Source organism: Rhopilema esculentum, chromosome 12 (genome assembly GCF_057945365.1).
Source record: "Rhopilema esculentum isolate cy_ngs chromosome 12, ASM5794536v1, whole genome shotgun sequence".
Classification (NCBI taxonomy): domain Eukaryota; kingdom Metazoa; phylum Cnidaria; class Scyphozoa; order Rhizostomeae; family Rhizostomatidae; genus Rhopilema; species Rhopilema esculentum.
Genome location: NC_142826.1, coordinates 4,524,295 through 4,549,969, shown reverse-complemented (window position 1 = coordinate 4,549,969; position 25,675 = coordinate 4,524,295). Strand labels below are relative to the sequence as shown.

At 35.5% G+C, this 25,675-nt stretch overlaps 1 protein-coding gene across 14 annotated transcripts in view; it reads left to right on the top strand.

Annotated features, from left to right (window-relative positions):
- The window catches only part of LOC135681616 (uncharacterized), a 128,265-nt gene that overhangs the window by 79,307 nt on the left and 23,283 nt on the right, over positions 1-25,675 (top strand). For 12 of the 14 annotated variants that reach the window (XM_065196176.2, XM_065196170.2, XM_065196171.2 and 9 more), the window contains 14 exons: positions 7,058-7,265; positions 9,632-9,820; positions 13,451-13,547; positions 13,944-14,049; positions 14,818-14,903; positions 15,375-15,448; positions 15,859-16,063; positions 16,474-16,790; positions 17,219-18,600; positions 19,571-19,635; positions 20,296-20,427; positions 20,869-20,930; positions 21,523-21,673; positions 23,375-24,679. In XM_065196176.2, the coding sequence (XP_065052248.1) occupies positions 7,058-7,265; positions 9,632-9,820; positions 13,451-13,547; positions 13,944-14,049; positions 14,818-14,903; positions 15,375-15,448; positions 15,859-16,063; positions 16,474-16,790; positions 17,219-18,600; positions 19,571-19,635; positions 20,296-20,427; positions 20,869-20,930; positions 21,523-21,673; positions 23,375-23,556 (3,256 nt within the window). In that variant the 3' untranslated portion in view covers positions 23,557-24,679. Of the gene's footprint in view, positions 1-2,059; positions 3,653-7,057; positions 7,266-9,631; positions 9,821-13,450; positions 13,548-13,943; positions 14,050-14,817; positions 14,904-15,374; positions 15,449-15,858; positions 16,064-16,473; positions 16,791-17,218; positions 18,601-19,570; positions 19,636-20,295; positions 20,428-20,868; positions 20,931-21,522; positions 21,674-23,374; positions 24,680-25,675 lie in introns of those variants that run through there. The other 2 variants (XM_065196184.2, XR_010515627.2) reach the window with 2 other exon arrangements.

The window sequence follows — 25,675 nt, the reverse complement described above, 5'->3', positions numbered from 1 at the left end:
TTAGCTCGCCCTACGATAGGTTCTGGAAAATCCGCTGGTTGTGGAACTCATTGGGGTTCTTTATTAGAGCTTAATTCCCCGCTTTATAAGAGCTTAATAATTAGGCAATTTCCTTTGCCATATTTGCTCTACTAATGCTAGCCTGTTTTAGGTCTTCAAAACAATGAATAATTAAACTGAAATGTATTTCCTTTCTAAGATACTAGGGCTGTCATCTTGCTTTCTTTGTCCTTAATTGAAGAAACTCTTTTCCAGCTTCTACTCGCTACATTTTCTTTTGGTTTTTTTTTCTGGTTGAGATGGTTGGCGGTTGATGATGATGATGATGATGATGATGATATTGAGGTTGATGTAGAAAGAGATGATGATATTCAGAGATGATCGGCTCCAAAATCTGAGGCCTTCTTCCGTTTCAGAAGACAATGCTAACGAAAGCGAAAATTTGTTGCTGAGAATTCACTGCTACGTGAAACTGCTAGTATTCTGTTCACACTTCATTATGTTTAGAGCTTTGGTCATTAAGTTTGTGACTTTGATTACTATTTTCTCGCCCTAGAAAGAACCGAGAATGTACCTGATAGTTAGATCACTTTTTATAAAATGACATTTTAGGTCACATGCGTGCCAAAGCGGGAATAAGTATAACTGCTTACTTTTTGGTTCGAATGTAATGTTACACCAAGCTCAAAAAGGAAAAGTTGTAGTGACGTTGAATTGGCGTTATAGAATCATGACATAGGTTTGAAGCTACTAGCGAATGTTCAGTTTTCCTGCTGCCACCAACAGTGGAACGGCTGGCCACCATTAGTGGATATAGGCCTATGGCATCCACCAAATGTACAACTCAGTGCTATAAAGAAGCACTCAAAATGAGAACCGGAGATCACAACAGTTACTTTATTCTTAAACATGTATAAACAAGATACAGTCAACTTGTTGAAAATCGGTGTGGTGTGCTTGACGATGCCTTTTCCATCTTGAATGTTTATAAAACCTGTTTGCCTTGTTTGGTTAGCTGGAATTTTCCTTGGCTTTTTCTATATGGTTTCAGTCTATGTTATGATGTTTCGAAAGGCGTTCGAACTTTAGACGTTTGAAAATCCCATTCATTTTTAGGAAAACAATCAACGACTTTCTTTTTAAGAAACTCTCGTGCAATTTTCAAGATACAAAAAATTTCTGAGATAAATTGTATTATTAAGACTATCTACTTAATTTTTTTAAAAAACTTTTTTTTCTTGGCTAATCTGAGTCATGATGTCATACCGCAGCACCTTTGCAGGCGATCTTTTTGTTAATCGCGTGCCTGCCTTGTTGCAAAAGCAATCGTTTAATCCACTGTGTTTTCTGGATGTGGATTGCTTTGCTGAGTTTAATTATCCTTTGACTGAGTCACGTTTTCACGTATGCGTGGCAAAAAGTTCCCTCGCCCGTCGATCACGACATTCTAGTAAACAGGACAAGGAACCATTGACTCTCCAAAAAACGTGCTAGTGTGTCACCAGTTTTTCTTTTCCATTCATCTTGCTGCATATGATTATGTCCATAGGTGGCCATGTCTCACATTACGTGTTTACAGCTTGAGTCATTGGCAAAAAAGCCTTTCATGTCACTAAAAGCCACTTTCATGTTCGTTCTATCATTCTGCTCAGCAAGAAGCCCCTCCGCTTTTCTCCTCCTATCTTCTAATTCTGTGCTTGATTTTATATGGCTCTGATACTCAGGGTACTCCGCATACTCCGCACAATGTCGATCACTGGGGAAAAAGGCAAAAAAGGGTAAATTCATTCATGCTTGTGTGGTAAACATGACTAAACAGCCCAATATCAGGATGGCGTCGTGTAACCCAGCATGTGTGTATACGGTCTCTATCCTTAAGGGGACCTGGGACCTACTTTGATATATCCATCTCTATGGATTTATCTACCTTTTTATTCTCCTCTCTAAATACATTGCAGGCTCAACTGTTTAGAGTTTTTTCTGAATTTATAATATTGTTTTGTTAGATTGAGAAACTTTTCCTGCCTATTTGTGAGGAGATATCCATCTTTTGAGATTAAATCATTTGTCCAGTTGCAACGCTAAACGACGTTAAAACAGTATGTTTTAGACAATTTTGATACAGCTTTCATCAAGAGCTATATACATTGTTGAAACCAAAGGAGCCTTTCCAACTGCTATTTGGCTAAAAACTAAGTTGGCTCTAACCAATGCTCATCGTGAATTAAAATTTATGGAAATACCCACATGGTTTTTTCTCATTACCAAGATTACAGATAATTCCAAAGCTTTTAAACGAAACGCTCTTTCGGCTATTCCAACCACACTTTGCTTCAAAAACAAAGCAACATATTTTGCTTTTCACAAGCGCATTAGTGAATATATAATTGTTTTATTCTATTCATACTTTCTGAAGTTTTTATAGTTTGTTTGCTTGAAGTTCTTTTTCGTTAGTGTGCACGTGTTTCGAAGCATGATCGCTTGTTCGCTCACACCTCTGCCGTGGCCTAATCTCTTAATTGAGTTGACTAGCCTCTCAAAGCAAAAAGGAAAATCGCTATTGAACTAATGAGACTAAATTTCACAATCATAATATTGACAAAGAGCTGTTGCAAACATCACAAAAACACCGAATACATCGCATATTAAATTGAAAGACAAAGCTAACTTTTCACAAGATTTCTTTCTGTTGACTCGTTTTTATTCGGAACAGACGACTCCATTTCTATGCACATTATTCAGAAGGAACCTGCCACCTTGCTGCCATACCTAATTGCCGATGATTGTAATGCTGTAAGGTTTGCAAGAAAATTCGCCTTCCATAACAGGTAGTCTGAGATTTTTCCCAAGCCTTTTTTAAAGAAATCTTCAAAATTGAAATAAAAATTCATGAACGGCTGTAGCCTGATTAAACGATAATGACGTCAAAAAATTTCGTATGTTTTTTAACGTTGGCTTACTGTGGTGCCAGTAACATTTGGGATGAACTTTTATTCGCTGAATATTTTTTGATTTTACTTGGTTCTATGATTCAAATTTATACGGTGCATGTTGTCAATTTACTAAGAATGGATGTATGGATGTATAGAATATGGAATTGAATTTTTTATCCCAAGAATCTCAAAGTTATAATGTTGCAGTGAAGAACGTTTTGGAACTACCAGCGAATAAAGTACATAAGTGATAAGCCCCAAGAAACCCGCTGACTTGATAGATTATATTCCAATTCAATGCGAGCTCGAGCCCCCTTATACTCAATTGATTGTTGCTTTGTGCTTATCTATTAATGTCGTGACACTGTTATCGACCGGCTTTCAATGGTCGAATGTAAGTCCAAAGCAGATGCTTTGTGTTCGAAGCAAGCATTTGTTTATGACGTAACCACGGTTGGATCGAGCCGATTTCAAGCATCAGTGTGTAAGACCAGACACTTCATCAAGTCCAATCAAGGACAACTCCAATGAAACTCACATTAATTAGGATCATATTCAACGAGTTTATTTTGGGATATGCACGGAACATCGTGGAGGTTCCAAGCGCCGTAGTCACTAAAGATTCATATTTTTGTTGGCCGGAGTTCGTTGATGACTATGGAAGTCGATCCGATCGCCGATTTGAAAATTAAAAGTTGGTTTTATCTCGACCCAGCAAGGTTTGATCTGTAATTTTCTACACTAAGAGCTTTGTAATTTCTCATATTATTTTATTGATTTGGTTGATGTATCGATGGAAACACTGTACCTTTAAAGGAATAAGTTTATGTTATCTTGGCAACTGATAGAAGAATTGTACGAAAACACTGAACATGCTGCCATTTTAATCCTAGATTATTAGAATTTTGATTAATGGTAATCGATTATGGCTTTCGATTTCTTGATCAATATCCGAAGGGAAAAATCGCAGTTTCGTGACTCAAACATCCATGAAAACAGACATTTGCTTATGTACAAGGAAAGATCATAGTTTCACAAATTCTGAAAATTTTATGCTAAAATGATACTAATCTCCTTTGAACCATCATTTTATCATTTTACGCTATCGTTTTTCGTGGGCATTTGTTAATTTCGATGTTAATAATGTCAATGTTTGGGGTCAAATATGTTAGTATTTTGTTTTGTTAAGAAGAAAAAAAATTTTTTGGTGTAAATCGCAAAGAATTTGTAGGCTTTTGGGGAACTTGTATTGTTTTGGTCAAAATTTTATGCCCACCAGTTAAACCTTTTAAAGGAATTCCCAAAATTTTGGAGTTCTTCTTTTTTTTAGAAAAAAACTGACAGTTAAACTTTTGCCGCGATAACTAAAGTTTTTGAACTTTTTCAGAATGCCCTTTTAATCGTCTGGTATAGCAAGTTTCCTTCATAAAAAATTAGTTTACTAAAGTTGGAGCAGCTTTGGAGACTATGTAAATACGATGCCATATCTTGTAATAGGATGAGACGAAATTGTACATAAAAATGCTATCAAAGAGCATAACCGCCCTTTTGTGACCAACAGGTGTTCACCATAGCTGAGTCCCTCTTTTAAAGAAATGCTTAATGTAATGATACAATTCTCCGGAAAAGGATTTGGCTTGCAAACAGGTTCATTTCTTCTTAACGTTTCAAGATAAAGCAAAAACTAGTCGGTATTTTTTGTGAATATTTTCGTACATTGTTAACTTGTCATTTCTGCTTTCGTTTACCATCACCGTTGATAATCATGTAGATGTTTCGGACGTTTCTGTGGAGGGTCATATAGGAATGTTATTAAAGCAAGGGAAGCACCTCTCAACAGCAATATTGTTGTTAAACATGATGATGACTCGTTTCTTAGGGCAAGCCTGTCAAAAAATTAATGAAAAGTGATAATTTTCGACAGTCTTAACAGCACTCTCTAGTCTCTCCTCTTAATTTTTCTCTTGACACTTTTGTCATCACTAGAACTGTAAGAAGGGTTTCTTGCGTTAAGGAAGAAGATAACGACCCCATACCCCCTTTTTGCAAAACCAAGAAACTTAGGGTCAAATGCTTTTTTGAGGATTTTAATGCACCATCTATCGACAACAGGGGGGCATTTGAGGACGCGAGGAGGCAGGTTCCTCTAGCATCGTTTGTCGGGGAATCCTGCCGATTGATAGCATCAAATTTAGACGAAACGGCTCACCAGTACCAACAATGCTTACTATGCAGAGAAAGTAATAATGCTGAACCTGATTTTTTTTCCTCAATATGATGAAGGATTTAAGAACTATATTCCATCGGATTTTGAAAATATCCTGTTCATAATTACGTAAGAGTTCTGATGGGAAAACCACTAAGATTTCTCAGCCTTTGCTATTGTACTGTTTGCATGCTTTTCATTTTCTTTAAATTCAGGGGTATTAAATACAGCCTTGCTTGCCCTCTCCCAATTCCCTGATCTTCTTCTTTTAATTTTGAAGTATGATGAATGGTGTCTATCAAAGCATCTAATATAGTTTTCATTAACTTAACACTTTAGCCGCATGATGACTGAAAGAAGCTTCAATATTGACAAAACGTAAGATTATTTGCTTAAGATGGATTTGATTCTGATTGATTTGAAATTAAGAAGTTTCAAAGATCGCAAAAGGAATGGAATTCCTTGCAAGATTTGTTTGCCAAGATCCCCTTTGTTGTTAATATAAGGGTTTTCGACCTGAATATGTCTCTTTATCATTTTTTCTTACAGTAATCAAAACTTTATATTAGCTTACTATCATTATACAATATGTTAATCGTGCACATCTTAACTAAAGACACTGCACTCCACAAAAACACACATACACTTTAATAGTTGTCAGACAGTCCATCGAATCTTGTTTCTTTGACTCGTTCCAGACTTCTTCCATATATTGTCAAGAAATCTCGTTATTAGTAAAGGATTGGACGTTGTGTAAGTTTTTAAGGACATAATCTTGTGGTGTTTCACCTTATCAGGCTTAATGAAACTACGACATCAATATGTTTGGGTACAGTGATATAGTGCTATCAAAATAACAAGGGAGGGGAGGGTGGTGGGTTTTTACACATAATGTTTCTAAAACAACATAAAAGTGGTAATTTTTGGCTAATTTTTGGCATTGACAAAGGGGGCTAAGCCCTCCTGAGCCCCCCAGTACTGCATCCCTGTTTGGGTACCTTGTTTTCGGCGAGTTTTTGAACTGAAATTCAGTCATAAATTCAATCAAATTTCCAATATTATTTGAAAAGAAATTAAATAAAATTCAGTATTAAAAGAAAGGAGATTCAGAACTTGGGAATGTAATTCGATTTGAGAAAAAAATTTCCCCAGGGGAAATTCTTGCATTATTTAATGGGTTAGTAGCGTCCTTGTATCCAAACGTTACATTTTATGCTTCAGGTGTTTTGTCAGAGAAAATTCCTCTCCTTTTCCCTGTGAATAATTTCAAGGCTATGACAAGACACTGTTGTCAATACTCTAGCTAACCGTGAAACTCGAAAGAGTAGCTCCTAATTGACCAGTTTATATTGGTTTGGGGAAAAAACTCCACGTCTAAGGATCAATTTTTATGATTTTAACAAGCCATAAAAAGTCACAATATGTGTCTAGCTTTTTGCTGATATGATTTACTAGTAATAAATGGAAGGCTAACTAATCTTTTCACGGTTTCAACCGATTTATAATCAATTTTTTATGAACTACTTCTTTTCAAAGGGCTTTTTTAACTTGTTTACATTTTATGGCTCTCTTAATTTCATTCTTCTGTGTGCCTCAAACAAGACCCTGTATTATGTAAAGTCCTGGTACATGCCTTTCGGCGAGCTCTATTTACGGTTATGCAGTTAGTTAAAAACTTGGTCAAAGCTCCACAACAGTGGTGCGGTTCCAAAGTTTGGGAGCATGAGAATGTCAGTTCAAACAAATTGTCACAGTATCTTATTCGTACCTATTCTAACGCGTAATTTCTCAAATTCAAATAATGGTGTTATTTTCAAAATGTTATGCTTGTTTGATGGGCCTCTCTTTGGCGCTTGCTTGGCCTCGAGCTTGGCAGTATCCTCATAACAATGAAAGTAAATGACTTCTTTTGTTACAGGGCTGCACAGAGGCTGAGTTTGTCATCGAAACGACGACAACGAAAATCAAGACGCAAAGGCAGAGACTCCGATGCATGCTCAACCTCAACTCAGGAGCAATGCTGCTTCGCAACGAATTTCTCTGACCTGATCATGCGATGCCCACCCCAAGCCCCGCCGTCACTATTCAAGCAAACGGTGAAGAAATGTGGTGAAACAAATGGAAAGGTGATGTGATTTATCTATTTATTAGCACGCAATTTTACAACAGCTAAGTTTTCAAGAAATTCTCCTCTCATATGTTTGGAGCTCGAAGAACCATCCTTGTTCGTTTTTGACAAGGACAAGATACCGTTTGCAATGGCATTGGCTCTATGAGAATACTACGAACATAGGTTCTTGGTCCTTTTCCTGAAAGGAGAGCTTAAGCGCCAGTTTTGCCGGACAAGACAGAATGGCCTAACCGTCAGCTCGTCATTCGTGTAGGTGTGTGCGTGTATTTCTAGGTACTTAACTGTCCTGATATAAACCTTTCTCAATCCATGCTTCCATATAGTGCCACTATGCGTGTGCATGTTCAACGAGAATCATGTCGTCAAATGCTTTATTCGCTAGCCTTGTTCTCAATCACAGACCTGTACAGTTTGGTCTTATACAGAATCATTTTGCTCTCAACTATCATTAGAGCCTCAAGGTTTTAATTTCTAAATTCTCTGACCCCTTGTTCTATGACGATTTCTTAAAATTTGAAAAAATATTACGTCTTGATACTATGTTCTTACGAAATTTTAGCTTTGCTGATCTTGTTGTTTTGGAATTATATGTGCCAAAAGTTTTCATATTTATGGACCATATAGCTCTTGGAATTATTTGGTCAGTTTTCTTGGTGACCTTTTGTAATCATATCTTTTTTAAAACGCTTTGCTTTCTATCGTTTCCTTGGTAGGCTTGTCGTTGAGACAGATTTAAAGATTTCTAATGACTAACAATCGATGTACAAAGATTAAATTACTTTGTTTTCATTATTAAGCACAGTAATCCCAGTCTGATCACTGGACAAATCGTAGAAAGAAGAGCAAAAAGTTTCACACCGTGTCTAAAATCGCAATGAGAATAGGATTTCGTCACATTCCATTTGATAATAGGGATCGTGAGAACATCAAAGAAACATTAAACCTGTATTTAGATTTCGGAAACCGCTCATCAGCGTTGGTATCATCAACGACAAATCAACATTGTAAATCTATTATCCTTAAGCTGTAAAATAAATTTAAAATGAATATGAACCAAGTTAAAACGTCTTGTTGTTAGAATCCTGTTGCTAGTAAGATTTTTTTCCTAGCTGTTCTTTATTTATTTAAGAAGTCGACAATTTTGGGTCATTTTATCCTTTTCCCATTTGCATCTATTACTCACTAACACTCATTGCTCTGTTTTTTATCTTGTCCATTTAGTCTCTAAACGGTTCTTCTCCTCTTCTTTGCCCCTTCCTACCTTTTACCCTGCCATTCTTTCCCGTTCATCCTTCCTTTCATTCGCTATTCCTCCCTTTCTTTGCCCCCTTTTCTCTGATGTCCAGTCCTTTCTTTTGCACGTCCAATCTTAAACACTTCTTTCCCTATTTTTCTTGCCATACGTCTTCTAGCACCAAACACCCCCCCCCCCCCTCATAAGGGCTCCATTGTTAAAAACTTTTATCTTCTTTTCTCTTCTAGCATCCCCTCTCCTCGATACATATAATATTATTTTCGCTCTCTCTACCAACATTCTTAATAAGATATCAGCATGCAAGAACATCCTTTGATGATCCTCTGCAAGCATCTCTCCTATATTGTAGTTGTATTGTCACAGTACCTCAAGACTTTCTTCTATGATGCCAAGATCAGTCTGTTACATCGCTCTTGTTGTGATGTACAAGTGCGATAAAAGTCTTTTGGATTATAGCTGCTTCTTCTTCTAAATTATTCATAGCCAATCCTGATTACAGTAATCTGATAAAACGTAGTCTTCAGTGCCGCAAGCTCTTTGTCTGCGCTTTTTTCTAAATCTGGCGACTCGTAAAATGGATCATAAGATCGTCGTTATCATCAGTTTATGCAAAACTAGGATCAACTGCATCAAGGGTTGTTTATCAGCTTGCTTCAACATGCTCAAAGCCGTTAAGTGTACTCTCCCTTCGTGTCATGGGTATCATCAGTCTTCTTTTAAAATGCTTGAGTACCACTTCGAGTTTTCAATCAAAAATGAAAATATAAGTTTTTTTCTTGCATTTTCGCTAACGTTGTGATATTTTCCAGAATAAATATAGACATAAAACTATTGCTTGTCAATGATAAATTTCATTGTGTCAATGATCAATCGTGTCCATACTGTCTTGATAGGCTGGAAATCTTGACATTGATAATAATTTTATAGGCATTCATGATATCTTTTACGCACGATCAATGTGCAATCACATTTAAAAGGTTGAACAATAGCTGACTTCATTGTGGGAGCGTAGCATTGCAAGAGCAGCAAATTAAATCACCTTTTCTTCGTAACTATTTAGAATTGCTCTTGTCTAAACTAAATACAAACTCTTTATTCTACCACAGATCAAGGTAATTTTGAATGTATCTGAATTTGACGAAACCAGCAGTACTTCGTGCATAAAATTCGACCCAAAAAAGAAGCAGGCATCCCTCATAGATAGGCGGACTGAATCATATGGAATGTCACCTCGTCTTGGAAGAGAGGCAAAGCTTTATCCATTTGATGCCATGTTTGATTCGAATTCATCAAAGGTATTTCTTATCAGTATGCTTTTGAAATTATTAATTTTCCCCCTAAGATGCTTTCGGGACTAATGGAAGTTTTATCTTTGTGCCTGGTCCGCTTGTCTGCATATTTATGTCAAGAATGATTTATTTCATGTTTGGGAGTATTAATTATCTTATGATTTTTATAACTCTATGAATCTGCTCAGTTTTTTGTTATTAAGAGCAGTAATTTCTCGAGAAAAGGGACGTGTCTTCAAAAGTTTGTTTAAAAAGCAGGGAATCCGAGTTTTGCTACCAATTTTCCTGCAGACTTTGAAATAGTTATGATCTCATTTTCCTCCCAATAGACATTGTTTAATTTTCTATTTTTTTTTTGTTTCAACGAGCTTAAACAAATTATGATAAAAGAAGAAAATTAGACCAAAAATCAATTAGATTTTTAATATAAAGACTTAGTCCTGGGAACAATTTGGTACGGTTTGCTGTGCTATGCCCAAGGCTGTCTTTGTGGCTATGTATACAAGGACGTTCTTGTTTTCTACCGAAAGATAATTTTCATTTGAATTGAGACCAAAGTCTTGATTGAGACTCAACCGAAAATTCGAAACCTCATATCAAGATTACAAATACCAAATTTTTTACGAAATCAACGCTAAATTTGCTTAAAACCGCTCAAAAACTCAAAAACCAACAAAATTCCTTGTATGAGACTGAAAAATATAACAGGAAATCGTTTAATCCCGCTTTTAATTATATTTTAAAAACTTTTTTATTTAAAGATTCAATATACGTAACTATAAAAACAGTCAATTTGAAAAATTGCTGCGCCTTTCTTTGATGTTTTACACAAGATTCTTCCCTAACAAAAGATCATACCAACATGACGATCGTTTACAAAATATGATTTTTGTTTATTCAACCTATTCCAAATAAAATTAAAAATTATACGCAATGTCGAAGGAATAACTTATGCTTTAAGTTCATATGAGTCGTCACCAGCTAAGTGGATTGATCTTGTAAACATTCCCAAAGTCAATATTTCAAAAAATAGAATTTAAGTTATTTCCTGTTTTAAGGTACCCAATATGTTTTATTTATGTTTTTTATCCGAGTGATGAGTTACTCGTATAATTGTTAAAAAACAAAAGAATTCTCCATACCGGGGACCGCGGTTAGAGAGATCAGGGTTTTCCAAAGTTAAGGACCTAGATAGATTTATACGAGGAGAGAATCACTGCATGGAACTAGAGATGACTTGCTAATTTCATGAACCAGTCATCAACAGTGTGAAAGCTAAAAATGATACCTCCAAGAGATACTTGCCCCTAGATGTCATCGGTTTACCATTACATTTTCTTGGTGCGGGGTCTTTTTTATTAAGCTCTTTCACAATCTGAATGACCACCTTCCAATATTTCCATTGGTCTAATATAAATTCTAATGTCCTCTAATTTCTCATTGGTTTGATAACAAGGGGAGGTATCCCCTCAAACATAACTACTGCTCTTCACGGCTCCCAACCCTTGAAATGAACTGGAAAAATTACCTACTAGAATATAGTCATATTTTCACTTTGCTTTTAATAACATTGGCTCGAAAGCTTTTTCCGTTCTTTTCAAGGGTCCCTTAATTCTAGCTTTTAAAGTGAATTTTTTCGTTGTTTTTGTATTTAATGCAGTGTTTGTAGTTTCAAACTGCTTAAAGATTTGAAATTTTAAGTTAGCTACGTAAGTGGATTTTGAAATAATTATTATGTTTATTAAAAAGTCTATGAAATGAAAAATTATACCGAAAGGATATTAAGTGAAATGCGATAAAAGATAGTAAACCATAAACTTTTAATTTCTTTGTAGAGGCAAATAATGTCTTTGCTCACAATATACAATCGCTCTTTGTGGGTGAAAATTCCAAGGTTATAAGATCTTTATGACTACCATGAAATGTCCTAAATTTCAGTAAATAAAACAGCCTTCTACATTCATTCATATCCACATGATATTTTTATATTGCGTCGCATTGATTGCGCTCTCTGACGATAACGAAGCGAATAACCAAATTAGATATTGTTCCTTGAATCAGCCTTCCTTATTTCGCTCTATTTCCGTTGTTGCACTGCATAAAGCATTATCGTTTTAATATTTACACAGTGTTTCAATACTCACAATATTGCCTTCAATCTTTTTCTTCCACCAGAAACTTTTCTCTTAGAATACTGTTTGCCGATAATTGCATTAAATTACAATATCTGGATTTTGAGAAGGATTTCCATACCCGGATTCCTGACATAAATCCCTTTTATTGAAAGCCTTTATATCAATTTTGATTCTAGGCTGCATGCTGCTTACTCTTTTAGCTTTGAGAAAATTTCTTTTCCTCGCACCATTAATAATCTAAGAATATTTTCAGAATCAGCTTCAAAACCCTAGAGAAAGTCACTAATATTTCTACGCTCTCGATTTGGAGGAGCACTTTTGATAGAATATTGGGATACACTAACTTTATTCCAAAAATATAGTACCAAAATGCCAGTGCCATCGATTGGTCGAACATCTGCTAGTTTTTTGTGCAAATTGTTTTTTGTGAAGATAACTTAGCTCTGAATGTCGCATCGAAGCAGTGATTATCTTGAATCAATTAATGTAGCTTAACATTCGAAAAACTTTTGAAAAAGCTTAAAGAACAGAAGTTTGTTTTACAAATGAGTAAACATGCTTTTATTCGCCATTATTCTTTTTCGGTGTTAAATTCAACTGTTTTAATTTGACCCGGTTCCCATCTGCATGTTGCTGCATTCCAAGGACCTTTGCTACGTGTTTGAAAACAATAATAGAATTCGATGTGATGATATTCAAAATATTCTCCCGTATATTTACTTTCTTGATGAAAATAAATAAAATTCGTATTTACAGCACATAATAAATTCTATGTCGGTACTCTATATCTTAGAGAAAGAAATGCCCTAGCTTGTAAACCTTTTCAATTTATTGCAAGATTATCTAAATGGAACTTGATTCTCGTAAGCGTTTGAATTTATTATCATTTTGTCGGAATTTCCAGCGATTTAACAAACGTTCGAGACAATTTCCCAACTAATTAAAAAAAGATTCCGTGGGTTGCTTATGAGACATTCACAGACGTTGGTTTATGTCACGGGTTTATCCATTTAAGACATTTTGCACATACGAAAGATGACTGAGTGGACGTCATGCTCATCATATTCAATTAGCAGCCCAGAAAAATCGAAAGCACCCCAGTAGTTTAGGACTTTTTATTTAGAAATTATCCGAAACTGCAACGTTTCACGATATCTGAGTATGACAGAGTAGTGACGGCAAAAAAATATAAGTCTTAAAACCTTATATAAAAGTAATAATTACGATTTCTAGATTCGGGTGATTTGACACCAGCTGTTACAAAAATAGTTAAAGACAGCTGAAATTTTGATTTTGCAGACCATTGAATTATTCGATTCCTGATAATGAGAATCTTTAGTAAAAATATCAGCTAATTTTCCCTCCATAATCTTCCATTATGCCAACTTCACAAAAAATCCAAAAGTTGATACTTCGAACACGCTCTCTATAGAATTTTCAAATTCTTCCTGCTTTTATTAGACTTCGTCGTCGTTCTTATGTTTTATAACTTGCTTTCCAGCCAGAGATCTGTTGCTCTTCCCTGGTAGACCTTCTGCATACAGTTGTTAACCATGGAGACGATGCAGCTGTTCTTGCTTATGGCCACCCTAACCTGGGTGAGTTTTCCTGTCAATCATAATACGTCACTTCTTTTGCAGAACATTGATTTCCCAAAAAGCATTCTAAAAGTAATTTAGCAGCCAGACACACAAGGATATGAATCCCCTTATTTAAGTCTAATTTGCATCATGTCAGAATCCTGCTAAGTGCATATATCTTGAGTTCAGAATTCTGCTAACTGCTATGTTTGGAATCCAATTTTTTATGTTCTACCGCTTTTTGTCTGTGGAAAAAGTCCTGTTTTTTAACGGCACATCTGTCATGAATTCAAATTCTATTGTTTATTTCTTCTAAGCTGACCATTTCATAGCGTTAGGTAGCATTTTTGAGTCAATTAAGGACAATTAGCTACGTGAGCTACTGAAATCTAATCAATTAAATATTTTTTGAAGGAAAATCAACTACGATGATTGGGTCAGATGAGAACGCCGAAAGCATGGGAGTTATACCATGTGCAATTTCTTGGCTGTATCAGCTTATCGAAGACAAGAAGGAAAGGTAGAGCTATCTTCACAGACTTTTTTTCATTAAATATTCATCAACTGACTAACATATTGGCCACAGTGAACTCTGAATGAAAATTGGCCAAAATTTGGATGTTGACTGAACTTTTGTGCCAATTCTCTGCTTCTTAAGGAGTGTTTTATGGCTAAAAATGCGTTTTTACAATAGCCAAGTCTTTTTGTATCTTTCCATGATATACAAATTTTGTATACCTTCATTTTATATTTTGTATACCTTCTGAAACTCATTCCATGTTATATCTATATTTCTATTTATATATTTATAGACTAGGCCACCTTATTTTCTGACAAATCTATTTATATATATATATATATAATATTTAACACGAAACATGTTTGTAGACATAAACCATGTAGTCTTATTTTCTTCAACTCTATGATATATCACGCTCTACGTGCTAACGTATTGAGCACTGTGCTACGGAAGTATCCAAAGACAAATTTCGATATAATATTTATTATATATTCATATGCATCTATATAAAAATATATCGTTTGGAGACTTTAAGAAACATTTTGATGTAGTATCATTGTCACTGGCTGTCTGAATCAGCATCAATTTTCTTCGTCATTTTTACCTTTTGAATAAGGAATTATAGCTTATACATGTTGTATTTAGCAAATTACTTTGTCAGCACTTTCTAAAAAAAACTTAATCTGCTTTGCTTATTTCAACTTGTTATGTCAAAGCAAGTGAATGTTTTTTAGTTATGTATCATGCAATGTGAAATTTAACATACAGGACTGGTGCGAGATTCTCGGTGAGGGTATCCGCCGTTGAGATTGTTGGCAAATCAGAGAACCTCAAAGATCTTCTTCTCGAGCAAGGTATTTAATCAGCTTAAGTTTTCTTTTTGAACCTTCCTTAATTGGAATGTTTAAGAAAATTATTTTCCAACCAATGAATTGCGAGTATTTTGGTAAGCAGGTAAAAAATCAGAAAGCATTTTTTTCTTTCTGAAATTTCTTTTTGAATAAATGTAGTATTGCATAAGTTATAATGGGGCCACTTAGCTCCAGACCTGAATAGTGACCATTTATATTCAATTATTTTATTATTTATACATAGTCAAAGTTTCTACTTTTTATTTTTGGCAAAAACTCCTTTACATTACCCTTAAAATACATATGTCAAAAGTGTTATGTATCAATTTCATTCCATTAACCTGTAGTTATTTTTCAAATTATAACTTTATGTAGACTTGAATAACAAAAAAACCAGACCTGCTTTCCATTTGTTGATTAAATTTTCATATTTCTAATTTATTTCAAATTTCAATATGATTTCCTTCCTTATAGATACTGGCAGTATGAATAATTGTAGTACGTCACCAAGTTTGTACCTCCAAAGAGAACGAACAGGACCAGTTCAGGTAAATACCAGACCTCTCGGAGTTTCTGTCTTTTTCATTGAACGATGGGTTTTGTTTATTTTCAAAGTCATTTTGAGATTGAGATTTCAATGTATCCTCGTTATACCATGTGACCAAAAAAACCATACCTTGCTGAATAACAAATTGAATAGATAGATAATGAGTTTAAATGATCGCAGTTTTGGACTTTGATTTCTGCTGTTCCCAAATCTAGCTATAACCTAACCGATGTTGAAAAATACATTCTCTGCTAGAAACTGAAAATATATTTGTGCATCTCAGCAAAAGAAATGTTTTCGACATTGTTCCTGAATATTATAACTTCACTTGATTCATTCATGATTGCTTACATTTTCGTTGATTTTATTCTACATCTATTCTATGGTTAATTAAATCTTCATATTTTGTAGTTTGCAGATTTCACTGAACTGAGAGCGCCTTCTGCAGAGAAAGCCTCCTTCTACTTCGACGCGGCAATCACTGCGAGAACCAAACCGGCCCATGAACAAACTGATCCGGACCCAGCGGAGGATCCAAGTGAAAGACAGAATTCCAATATGATATTTACATTCCATGTCTATCAATACATGATTGACAAGGTTGGAACCGGAGAAGGTGAATTTTTCTTTGCCTCTTTTCTTCACGTTGATCATTTGTGTCGCTTCCTATATCTAGTGAAAAATATTATATAAACTATACAAAGAAATGAAACTCACAAGTTATCACTTAGTTTTACTGTGGTTATACCCTATACACTGGACTCGTTATTTGCAGCTTATGAAAATAACACGCACATCCATTTATGTAAAACTATTTACAAGTCAGGCCATTTGTTAGCTCTGACGTTCAATTTAGAGAAATTATTTTTAATATATGCCTTTATTCTTCTCTTAAACAGTTTGATGAACTCATTCAAACTGTTCCGCTGCATTTTGGAATGTTTACTAAGCGAATGTTGATTTTTCAAGTAAACTTTGGTACTTACCACATTTTCTTTTCTGATCATAATTCGTTTCAATTTTTAGTTCACGGTGGCCGATCTCGGTTCCATTTGATTGACCTGTCCGGTTGCAAACGAAATAAGAAACACCGGGAGCCGGGTGATTCTTGGTTATCATTATCAAGCCTCGGTAACGTGCTCGTTGCTCTTGCTAACGGAGCTAAGCATGTTCCTCATCGTGACAACAAACTTACCGTCCTACTTAAAGAGGCAATCGGTGCGTTGTCAACTCGTATTGCACTCCTTACCTTTGTATCCGGCGACCCAAAGAAGTATCCGGCGACCTTATCAACAATGGAAGTCACCACTCGGATTCATCGGTCAAGAAGAAAGAAGAGCCGGGTATGTATTCATTCAATAGCTTCAAGATCAAGCTTAGCACCCCTCATTAAGAGCATCTTTCATCTATGGCAGATACCAGTCTTGCACTTTTATGCCGCCATGTCAACTAGAATTTAGATGTCAAAATATTTATGAAGTGCTTAACGCTTTGGTATATAAAACAGGATGGTTTCTTGCTGCAAATTCGAATTTAAAGCGGAGAACTGTGCTAAATTTATAATGTAAATATAAGCTTGTTGCTATTTATGTTGCTATTAATAGATTTCTGTGAAAGCGAGTTTTTCTGAGAAAGGATATCTTCAGTTATGGTCAAAACTTACAGGCCAAGGCTATTTTAAGTTTGAATTAAGGTGCAAAGGAATGTGGAGTTCAGTAGAAGTTATTTTTTTTAATTCAACATTTTTATATGTTTTCCTTGTTCTCCAAAGTATTCAAGTGGCTCGTCTGGAGGAGACAGCTCGTGTGACGAATCTCGTCGATTGCGAAGGCGGACCAAACCTGTGCAGCCGCTACTCGTTACGCAGGCTTGTGAATCGGAATCGATTGGAGACTCGGAATTCACTACGAGCGCTGCGGAGGAATCTTGCGATACCGTAATTTACGTTGGACCAAAGGGAGAGGTCCTCAGTGATAGAGAACTGACAGACTTCGAAGGACCACCAGATTTTGACGATGCGCCCACATTTCATGAAAGTGAAAATTTCGACGTAGCGAGTTTTGTTGAACCAACGAGGACGTTAGATTTGAGCTGTGAAGCCATTTCAACAATAGAAAGGCCAAAATTTACTCCTGAAATTGTTGAGAGGCATTGTTCTTGCAATCTCGAAAAATCCACTTCTAGTAACACTTGTATTCACGGTACGAGCATGAAGAATGTAGACACTAATTTTCTCTCAAATAACTCTCTACTTTCGTCATTCAGTGAAGAACGGGGCAGGTTATCTTCGAGGAAATCATCGCAATCGACCGTAAAAGATGTTTTAGGCTCGTACACTATATCGGACAATGCTAGGGAGGCTCTGTTACACCCATCAACGCCTTATTATTGTTTAGTTCCAGGATCCCATAAATCGAACTTAAATGTTTCTATAGAAGCGGCCAGTAGCGAGAGAAATCTTCACTCTACTGATAATGGGCGATCTTTTTCAAAGAAGCTCTCGTCGTCGCAAGAGCGAATTCGTCAAACTAGCGAACGAGGTAGATCACGTACTCGAAATTTACCAACGAGCATCCCCGTCAGTAGGACTACGAGTCTAGATAGATACTTCAGTAGAAACGAAGATGGTCCTTGCAAAAGTGCGATTGATGTTTCGGCATTTAGCCCGCGAATCCGCTCGGAAGAGTCTATCGCCAGCAGTCAACAAACAGTTGACAATTTCGAAAGAGACTTAGTGTCGAAAATCGTTGAAAGATTCGACGTCGAAAACGAAATATCTGAAGTGGAACCAGAACTTATTTCCAAATATCTTGAAAATGAACGTCTAGCAACTGCTGAGGAGGAGCGCAGATCTAAAAAGCTTGAAGAAGCATTAAAAAGATTAAGTGTTGACGATAGTATTATCGTCACAGTGACGTCACAAGAGCGACTGGACCCATTGTATATTGATAGTTTGAACGTACGAGAACTTTTACGTAAGCAACGAGAAGCATCGATTGCGGAGTTTCAGAAGACGAGTTCTTCGATAACTGAAGAAAAATCAACACAGGAAGTAGATGAACAGTTCGACTTGCTCCTAAGCAAAACATGGGAGCCTCTAAACGATCTAACGAAAAGCACAAGTTCGCAAAAAGACAAAGAGGAAGGACAAGCGTAAGTGCATCTTTATTTTTGGAAATATATATTATCTATATTTATAGGAGGAAATTTATATACTATTCATGTGGGTGATTTGCCCTGGATCTTCAATCATCTTTTCAGGTAATAAAGCAGTACGCAATATTCAGAGCATTAAATATAAATTATACTATTGGTCAGAAAATACAAAGTTTCTTGTTTCTTTATTTCCCTTTTTTTTAGTGAAAGTTCGATAGATTAAATCATCATCAAGCTTAAATTTTGGATCAAATCTCGCCAAACAAGTCTTTCAGCTTTCTTATCTCCCAATGACAAGCTGTCTAACATTTTCCTTAATTTCATTGTTAAAAACTCTGAAAGAGTAGAAACTTGAGAAATTTATTTACCATGTATAGTGGTTGTCCAGTGAAAAGAATCTGTTTTTTTAAGAAGAAGTGAATCTCTTTAAAATCGTAGCTTTAGATCTAATGAATTCTCTTTAAAGTATATCTACTTTTAATCATATCCAAAAGCTAACCATTGTTTTTCGGTATTTGTTTGATCAATATTATTTATTCGTAGATTTTTTTTCATATTTAAGAAATCTTGCTGAATATAGCTATTCCAAATGCACTTGTAATATTAAATTTGAAACTGTTTTGGTTTAATATTACAACATATAGGAAACAAATAAAGATGTATTATCATGTCTAGAAGAATGTTAAATGATCATTTGCTATCTTATCGAATCAAGCATTTTAAGCAGTTTTAAGCTTCATAAAATTTTATTTGCAGCTTACAGTTCTATGTCTTTTTGTCTGAAAATTAATGGTGAATTTTTTTGGATCCACCAGTTCATTATTGATTTAATATGCCATGTAATATTTGTTTTTGAACATCCTAATATTATTGCTATAAGAACATCCTGATATTATTGCTATAAGCAACTTTGATATGCCACGTAATATTTATTTTTGAAATTCCTAATTTGTCTTTTGTTTTACAGGCAAGGAGGTACAAGGCTAGATAGTGGAAGTAGCTGTGGCAGCTTATTAACGATTCCGAAAACAGGTAAGACTTGCCTTAGATTCGTCCCTGTTATATGTAAATAAAAGTTGAAGAAGTAAGAAGTAACGGTTATAAACGAAGGCTCAAAGACTTCTTCCAATCTCGGCAAGGCATATCGCATAAACATTGTCCAGAATCGGATCAAATTTAGAATAACCTTATGTGATTTGTTGTTTTAAAAATAACAAGAACGATTTTGATAAAGCTCTCCCTCTGATTCAATCTTTGAAAGCATTTATATTTTCTTTGGAAAGTACAGTGCATCGTTCATAAAATAAATGGTTTTGAAAGATTTTTCAAAAAGCATTAGTTTGCAGCTAGTAACAGCATTCCACGTCAACTTTGTTGTAGGGGCCATCGTTTTCTTATTCATTTATTAACACTCTTATTTTTCATCTGAAACTGGGCGTGTTCTTACGTTTTTCTTTTTTTGGACAAATGTTGCCTCCGTGTTCTTTTAAATTGTGTTTTTATAAGAGAGAGTATACTCTTTCTCACGTTTGACTATGTAATTATGTTTCAAATGGATTAATTCAATTTGAAAGGATACGCTATATTTGGTCACTTTTGGTTTTAGCTAAGTATCTGCTTCCCTCCAGCCCCCAAGCCCCTCCCATCATTCATCTCCTGGTTTCAGACTTATTATTGAATCTCTACTTTTAGCTGGATTGGCTTCCGAAGGTGTGAGCAGCGGTTACGAGAGCATGCGCTGTGAAAGCAGTAACAACCTTAACGCCGTGTCTGATATGGACTCAGAGCGTGGCAAAGCAAAGTCGACAAAAAAAGACAAAAAAGGTACTGAAAGCCACAATTGCTTATATGTTTTTAACGCCATGTAATTTTCTGTATTTTTTAATGAAGCCAAAATATATAGTTAAGAATTAAATAATTTTTACGCAAACACGAATAAGCTGCTGACGAGCTTAGTGATTTTTATGACACTTAACTTGTTCATTTTCAATGCCAATTAACAGTGCCATTTATGTTCCTAGAAAAAAATATTTGCGTCTATTTTTTCTTGACATGATAACATATTCAAAATGGTATGTAAAGGCACTCAAACGGAAATATATTTTGTTATAGAATTAAACAGAGGTTTAAACCTTAATTTTTTGGAAGCCTTGATTCTTTCGTTGTTTTTTTAAATGTACCCGGTATTTGGCATTTTTTAATCAACTTGATTTTCTAGGTATTTTATAACCTATGCACGAAGACATAACGTTGTTTTCTTTGCAGCGAAAGATAAAAAGAACAAAGACACTCCATCTATTCCGGAAAGTGGCATTTTTAACATCGAGGTATTATCAGTTACAGTAGTAAATATATTGCTGCGTCGTTTGACTCAGTGGAATTAATCTTTGTTTTGAAATAAAAACTGAAGTTCAATTCTTGTTAGTACTTTCATTTGGGAAGCACCTAAATGGAAGAGATGTCCTCCTGCCAGCCTTTTGATTACGTGTTATGATTAATAGAATAATTAATAAAAGTTAGCTGCATTTTCAGCTACTCGGTCTGACGCTTTCGTTCCTAAATGCAAATGATAAGAAAAAGCTTTTAAGGATGGCAGCGGAATTGACATGAAATATAACCAATTCAATAAGCGGAAGTCAGAAAAGGCAAATGTAGAAAAAAGTGTCAAAAAATCAGTTATTTTTGTAAAATTGTAAGGAAATTTTGAACCAAATGCTATTACCTTTCCCTAACGTTATAAGTTCCTACGAAAGTACAGATGTACGAAGCTACACTGTATATCACATTTGTTTTTTCTATCTATTTTATTCTATCTATATTATACTATTCTATCTATGTTTATTCTATATTATTATTCTATTAATATCGTATTGCATTTTTGCTATTTTATATCATTTAATACGAAATTTTTGCATTTAGGACCAATTTGATCGATCACGATTTGGGAAAAGTAAAGTTCATAAAAAGGAAGTTAAAAAGCTAATAGGAGAACGAAAAGGCATGAAAGAGAGCCTACAGCAAGTTCTTCAGAAACTAGTCCTATTGAAAGATCCATCTCCTGATGTTGATGGTATGTTTTTTATGTCTTTTATTATTATTGAGCCCTTCAAAGCCATATATGAAATTTTGCAAAATATCTGGCCTAACGATAGCATTTTTTGTATCATAGCATTATCAAAATCAAGTATCTCAGAAACTTAAACCAGTATTCTTTCTAAATTCTTTTACGTGATTTCAAAGAATCAAAAATTGAGTGTAAACATCCACGCAGCTAGGAAAGTCCATCCAGTGAAATGCCTCTGGTCCTAAGACTTGCTGTCCTGGAAAACGTGTGGTTTGGAAATGGCTCGTTAAATGCCTTTCGCATACCGTTTTCTGCAAAATTTCTTTAGGTTGCCTATTGCTCGTCCTATCTGAGCGCCGCTGCTCTAGATTGATTTCTGTAATACTAACAATTGGTTTGTAGAAGTTTTAAAAATGTTGCGATTGTAAGTTAAGCAAGAGCATGAAAACGCTTCCGAGAACGATTTGGGTGGCAAATTCCAACCCCTTCCCCCCTTCGGGTTTCCCTGTGTTTTTAAAAGTGCGCAATTTTAGACTGTGAACAGCAAGAAGGAGGTTCTAAGCATCCAAATATAACTTTGATGGCAGTTGACGATTAATATGCATCAAGAATGGTTAAGCATGCCCTCTAGCCAAATAGGGAGCGGGTCATTGAGTACCAATGTCTACTTTTTACTTGAGCTAACCATGTGACATATTTTGCTGTTCCTAGAGATTACCAAAAGACATTGCCCATTTCACAGAACAGATTATCACCGCCCCTTCTCCCCCCCCCCCCTCCTAGGAGACCCTGGCTACGGGACCTTAGAAAAGACGTTCAGCTTCCCTGCACTTGCCTGAGATCGACAAGCAATAACGCTGAATCCCATTTGCACAAACAAGGGCATGGTTAATTCACTTTTGCTGAGCCCTTTGCAAATGGGACTTAGCATAATATGGTTTGACGTAAAGTGTTGAAAAAAGCTTTTAAACCTCCTAGCTTAAAAGAACGTAACTCAATGGGGCTTATTATTTCGCGGCGTTGTAGTGGAAGAGAAAATGGAAGGAATTTCATATCTTCGGGCAGATATCATATTATTAACCGCATTGAATTAATATGATGAAGGGAAGTCTCTCTAATCAGCATCAAGCCAACCAATCTCGATTTTTTAACTCGAATAGGCAAGATCGGCCAATGCAAAGAAACCTTTTTGTATGCAATATAACAAGATCAAGCAAAATCGTTTCCTGTTAGCTACTTTCCAGTATCAAATATTTATTTTCTTTATCCTCGATTTGTTTGATTTCGGTAACTGTGTCTTTCTTTGTAATTAATACTCAAATGTTTCAGCCTGTTTTCTTGACTTGACGAGATCTCTTTGTGTTTTTTAATCGTTGAAATGCAAATTTACTTTAGCATCAACATTCGACCTCCTCTATATTAACAAAAAGTGTTCAGCTTCAAATTTTTCGTTCTTCAAGGCAGTAGCATAGCCAGGGTGGTAAGACTGGGGGGGGGCAAAGGTGAGTTGAGCGATGGACGATTGGGGTCCACACCCTTTGAATGCCAGAAAACCCCCTTTTTCAAAATACCATTGTAAAGGGATTTTTTCTATTGGTCTGCCCTCTCTTGCCTCCCCCACTACTCTACTGCTTCAAGAAAATATTTTGATTTTCTTCGAGGAAATTTTTATCTCGCCATATTAACCGTTAAATGTATCTTTTCCAGAGCGTCTTAGAGACATTTCATTGGATGATCCGCAAGCAGTAAGGACATTGACACGAGAGAATCGAATTCTTCAGCGAAAAGTGGACGTTTGTAAGTCGCATTTGCAGCTTGTGACGTGTTTTGACGCGAATCCACACAGTGTAGTTACAACTGCGTTTCTTTATAAGACAACAGCGGTTTGAATTGCGAAAATACTGGTAGATATAAATATATATGTAGTTTTATTTTTAACCTTATTTAGAATCGGGTAGTCAATTTTAGTAATATTCTCAATGAATCGCTGCATTGGTATAGCGACTTCGTAAAAGTATTAAAACTATAAGAGTGATTCATTCGAAATATTTAGTTACGAAACTTTCAAGGCCCCTGTTTCTTTTAACGCAAGGTAGCATCCCTCGACGTTTTTCAGCGTCAAGCATTAATATTTATGTTTCAATGCTGATTACGCACCAAATATCCCTCCCCCGAATCCTTGAGAATACAAATCAAACTCCATGTTGCGTTGTCCCACCTCTGCGAAAAGGTCTGAGTTCTATTCTATATGGCGCCCTTTTGCTTGCTAAATGACGTGAGCAAACCATCGTAAAAAAATTGTAAAAAAACCAGATCTTCAAAATGGAAAACTCTGATTTCAAGAACTGGTGAGTTTACCTGCTATTTACAATTTGTGACCTTGCTGCAGTGAATTTCCAAACTTGAATTTGTAGGAGTTCCATTTTGGAGTTTCTAGGTCTTTGAAGAACCTCATCAGGCCTTAGGCCATTTATAATTGGCCCCCGAATACGTATTTGTGCATTTAGCTTATTACAAAGCGTTGTCGGGAATTAGAACGACAGAGGAAAGGATTCTGCTCCTAGAAATTTAGGCTATTCTGAATCTTTCATTATACCAACTGAATCTGAATATTTTTTGGACACGTGCTGCATTATTCTAAAGCGCGACGACGATTTTGCCTTAAATTTTCTTATTCGTAAATTGGACTGAACGTAACAGAGACGAAAATGTCTCTTGGAATTATGTGCAAAATGTGTGCGATGAATTTAAGTTAGGTAAAATTTCTTTGATGTTGTGTTGGGAATTTGGTCTATTTTTATGATCAATGTTAATTTTATGGTAGCATAGAACGTTTTTATCGATGCATATATGTACTGTACACAAATGCTTAAAAACTTCACAAATAACTATATAATTAGAAGAAAACTCGACAGGTCGACATTGTTCATCCTATTTAATAAATGTCGTTGTTTTGGTAAATGGCTGTATTCAATGAACTATTGTTTCTTGTATTTCTGAATAAGACTCGTATTCTTTGACTTTTTTTGCAAGTGTTTACTACTCAACACGCGAGGCGGCTTCTTTTTGACAGCATCATTTGTTGGTGTTTTCGATACAGACTGTTCTGTTTCGCTTAAATATTTTGAAACAGAAGGCCGATTCTTCGGAATAGTATTGTTTATCAAGAATTTATGTGCTGTCGCAGTTTTTCATCTATGTTGTACAAGAATGCAATTTTGAATATACAGTTATTGGGCCTACCAAATTTGAAGTAATATAAATCTCCTTTCAATGAAATCTAAGGAATGCCCCTTTGAAAAGTCACTAATTTCAAGCTGTAAATAACATATTTTAGGGTCTGTTTATAAGGAGAAAATCATCCCACCGCCAGGTCTGTGAGCTGATAGGTGAGATTCCACTCTCCTATAGGATTTTTGTATTTTTCATCTTGCAGTTATATGGAAAACTAGCCAGCCCGGTTAGGTGCGATCTCACTTGGGTGGGATGAAATTTTTCCATATAAACGCTGGAAGTTGGGGTGAAGCTGGAAGATAGGATAAAATGTTCATATAAATGCAATCAAATTTCGTACCACTTGTCTGCACACAGGCTTGAAGGCGGGATTATTTTCTTCATATACAGCTGGGAGATGTGATAGAATCTGCATGTAAACATTAGATGATTTCATCCCACTCGCCAGATAATTAACTGAGAGGTAGAATAAATTTGCTTATTAAATTTGCTTTTAAAGAATAAATCGGTTTTCGTATAAATCTGTTACGAGGCATTTTTTTGTTTTCATCCGCTGATAACTACAAAAGTGACTTCCATTTGAAGGTTCAATCGTTTTAAGACTCGCTAGAAAAACATTTCATCAAATGAAAATTTGTAGGGTTGTCAGATAGCGCCGAAAGAGAAACCATTGAAAGTTTTTCTTTTAATTTCTCTATTTGTGGTATTACAACCTACTATTCGAAATTCACAGGACAATGTGATATTGATTTTGAAAAACCAACGTACATATTT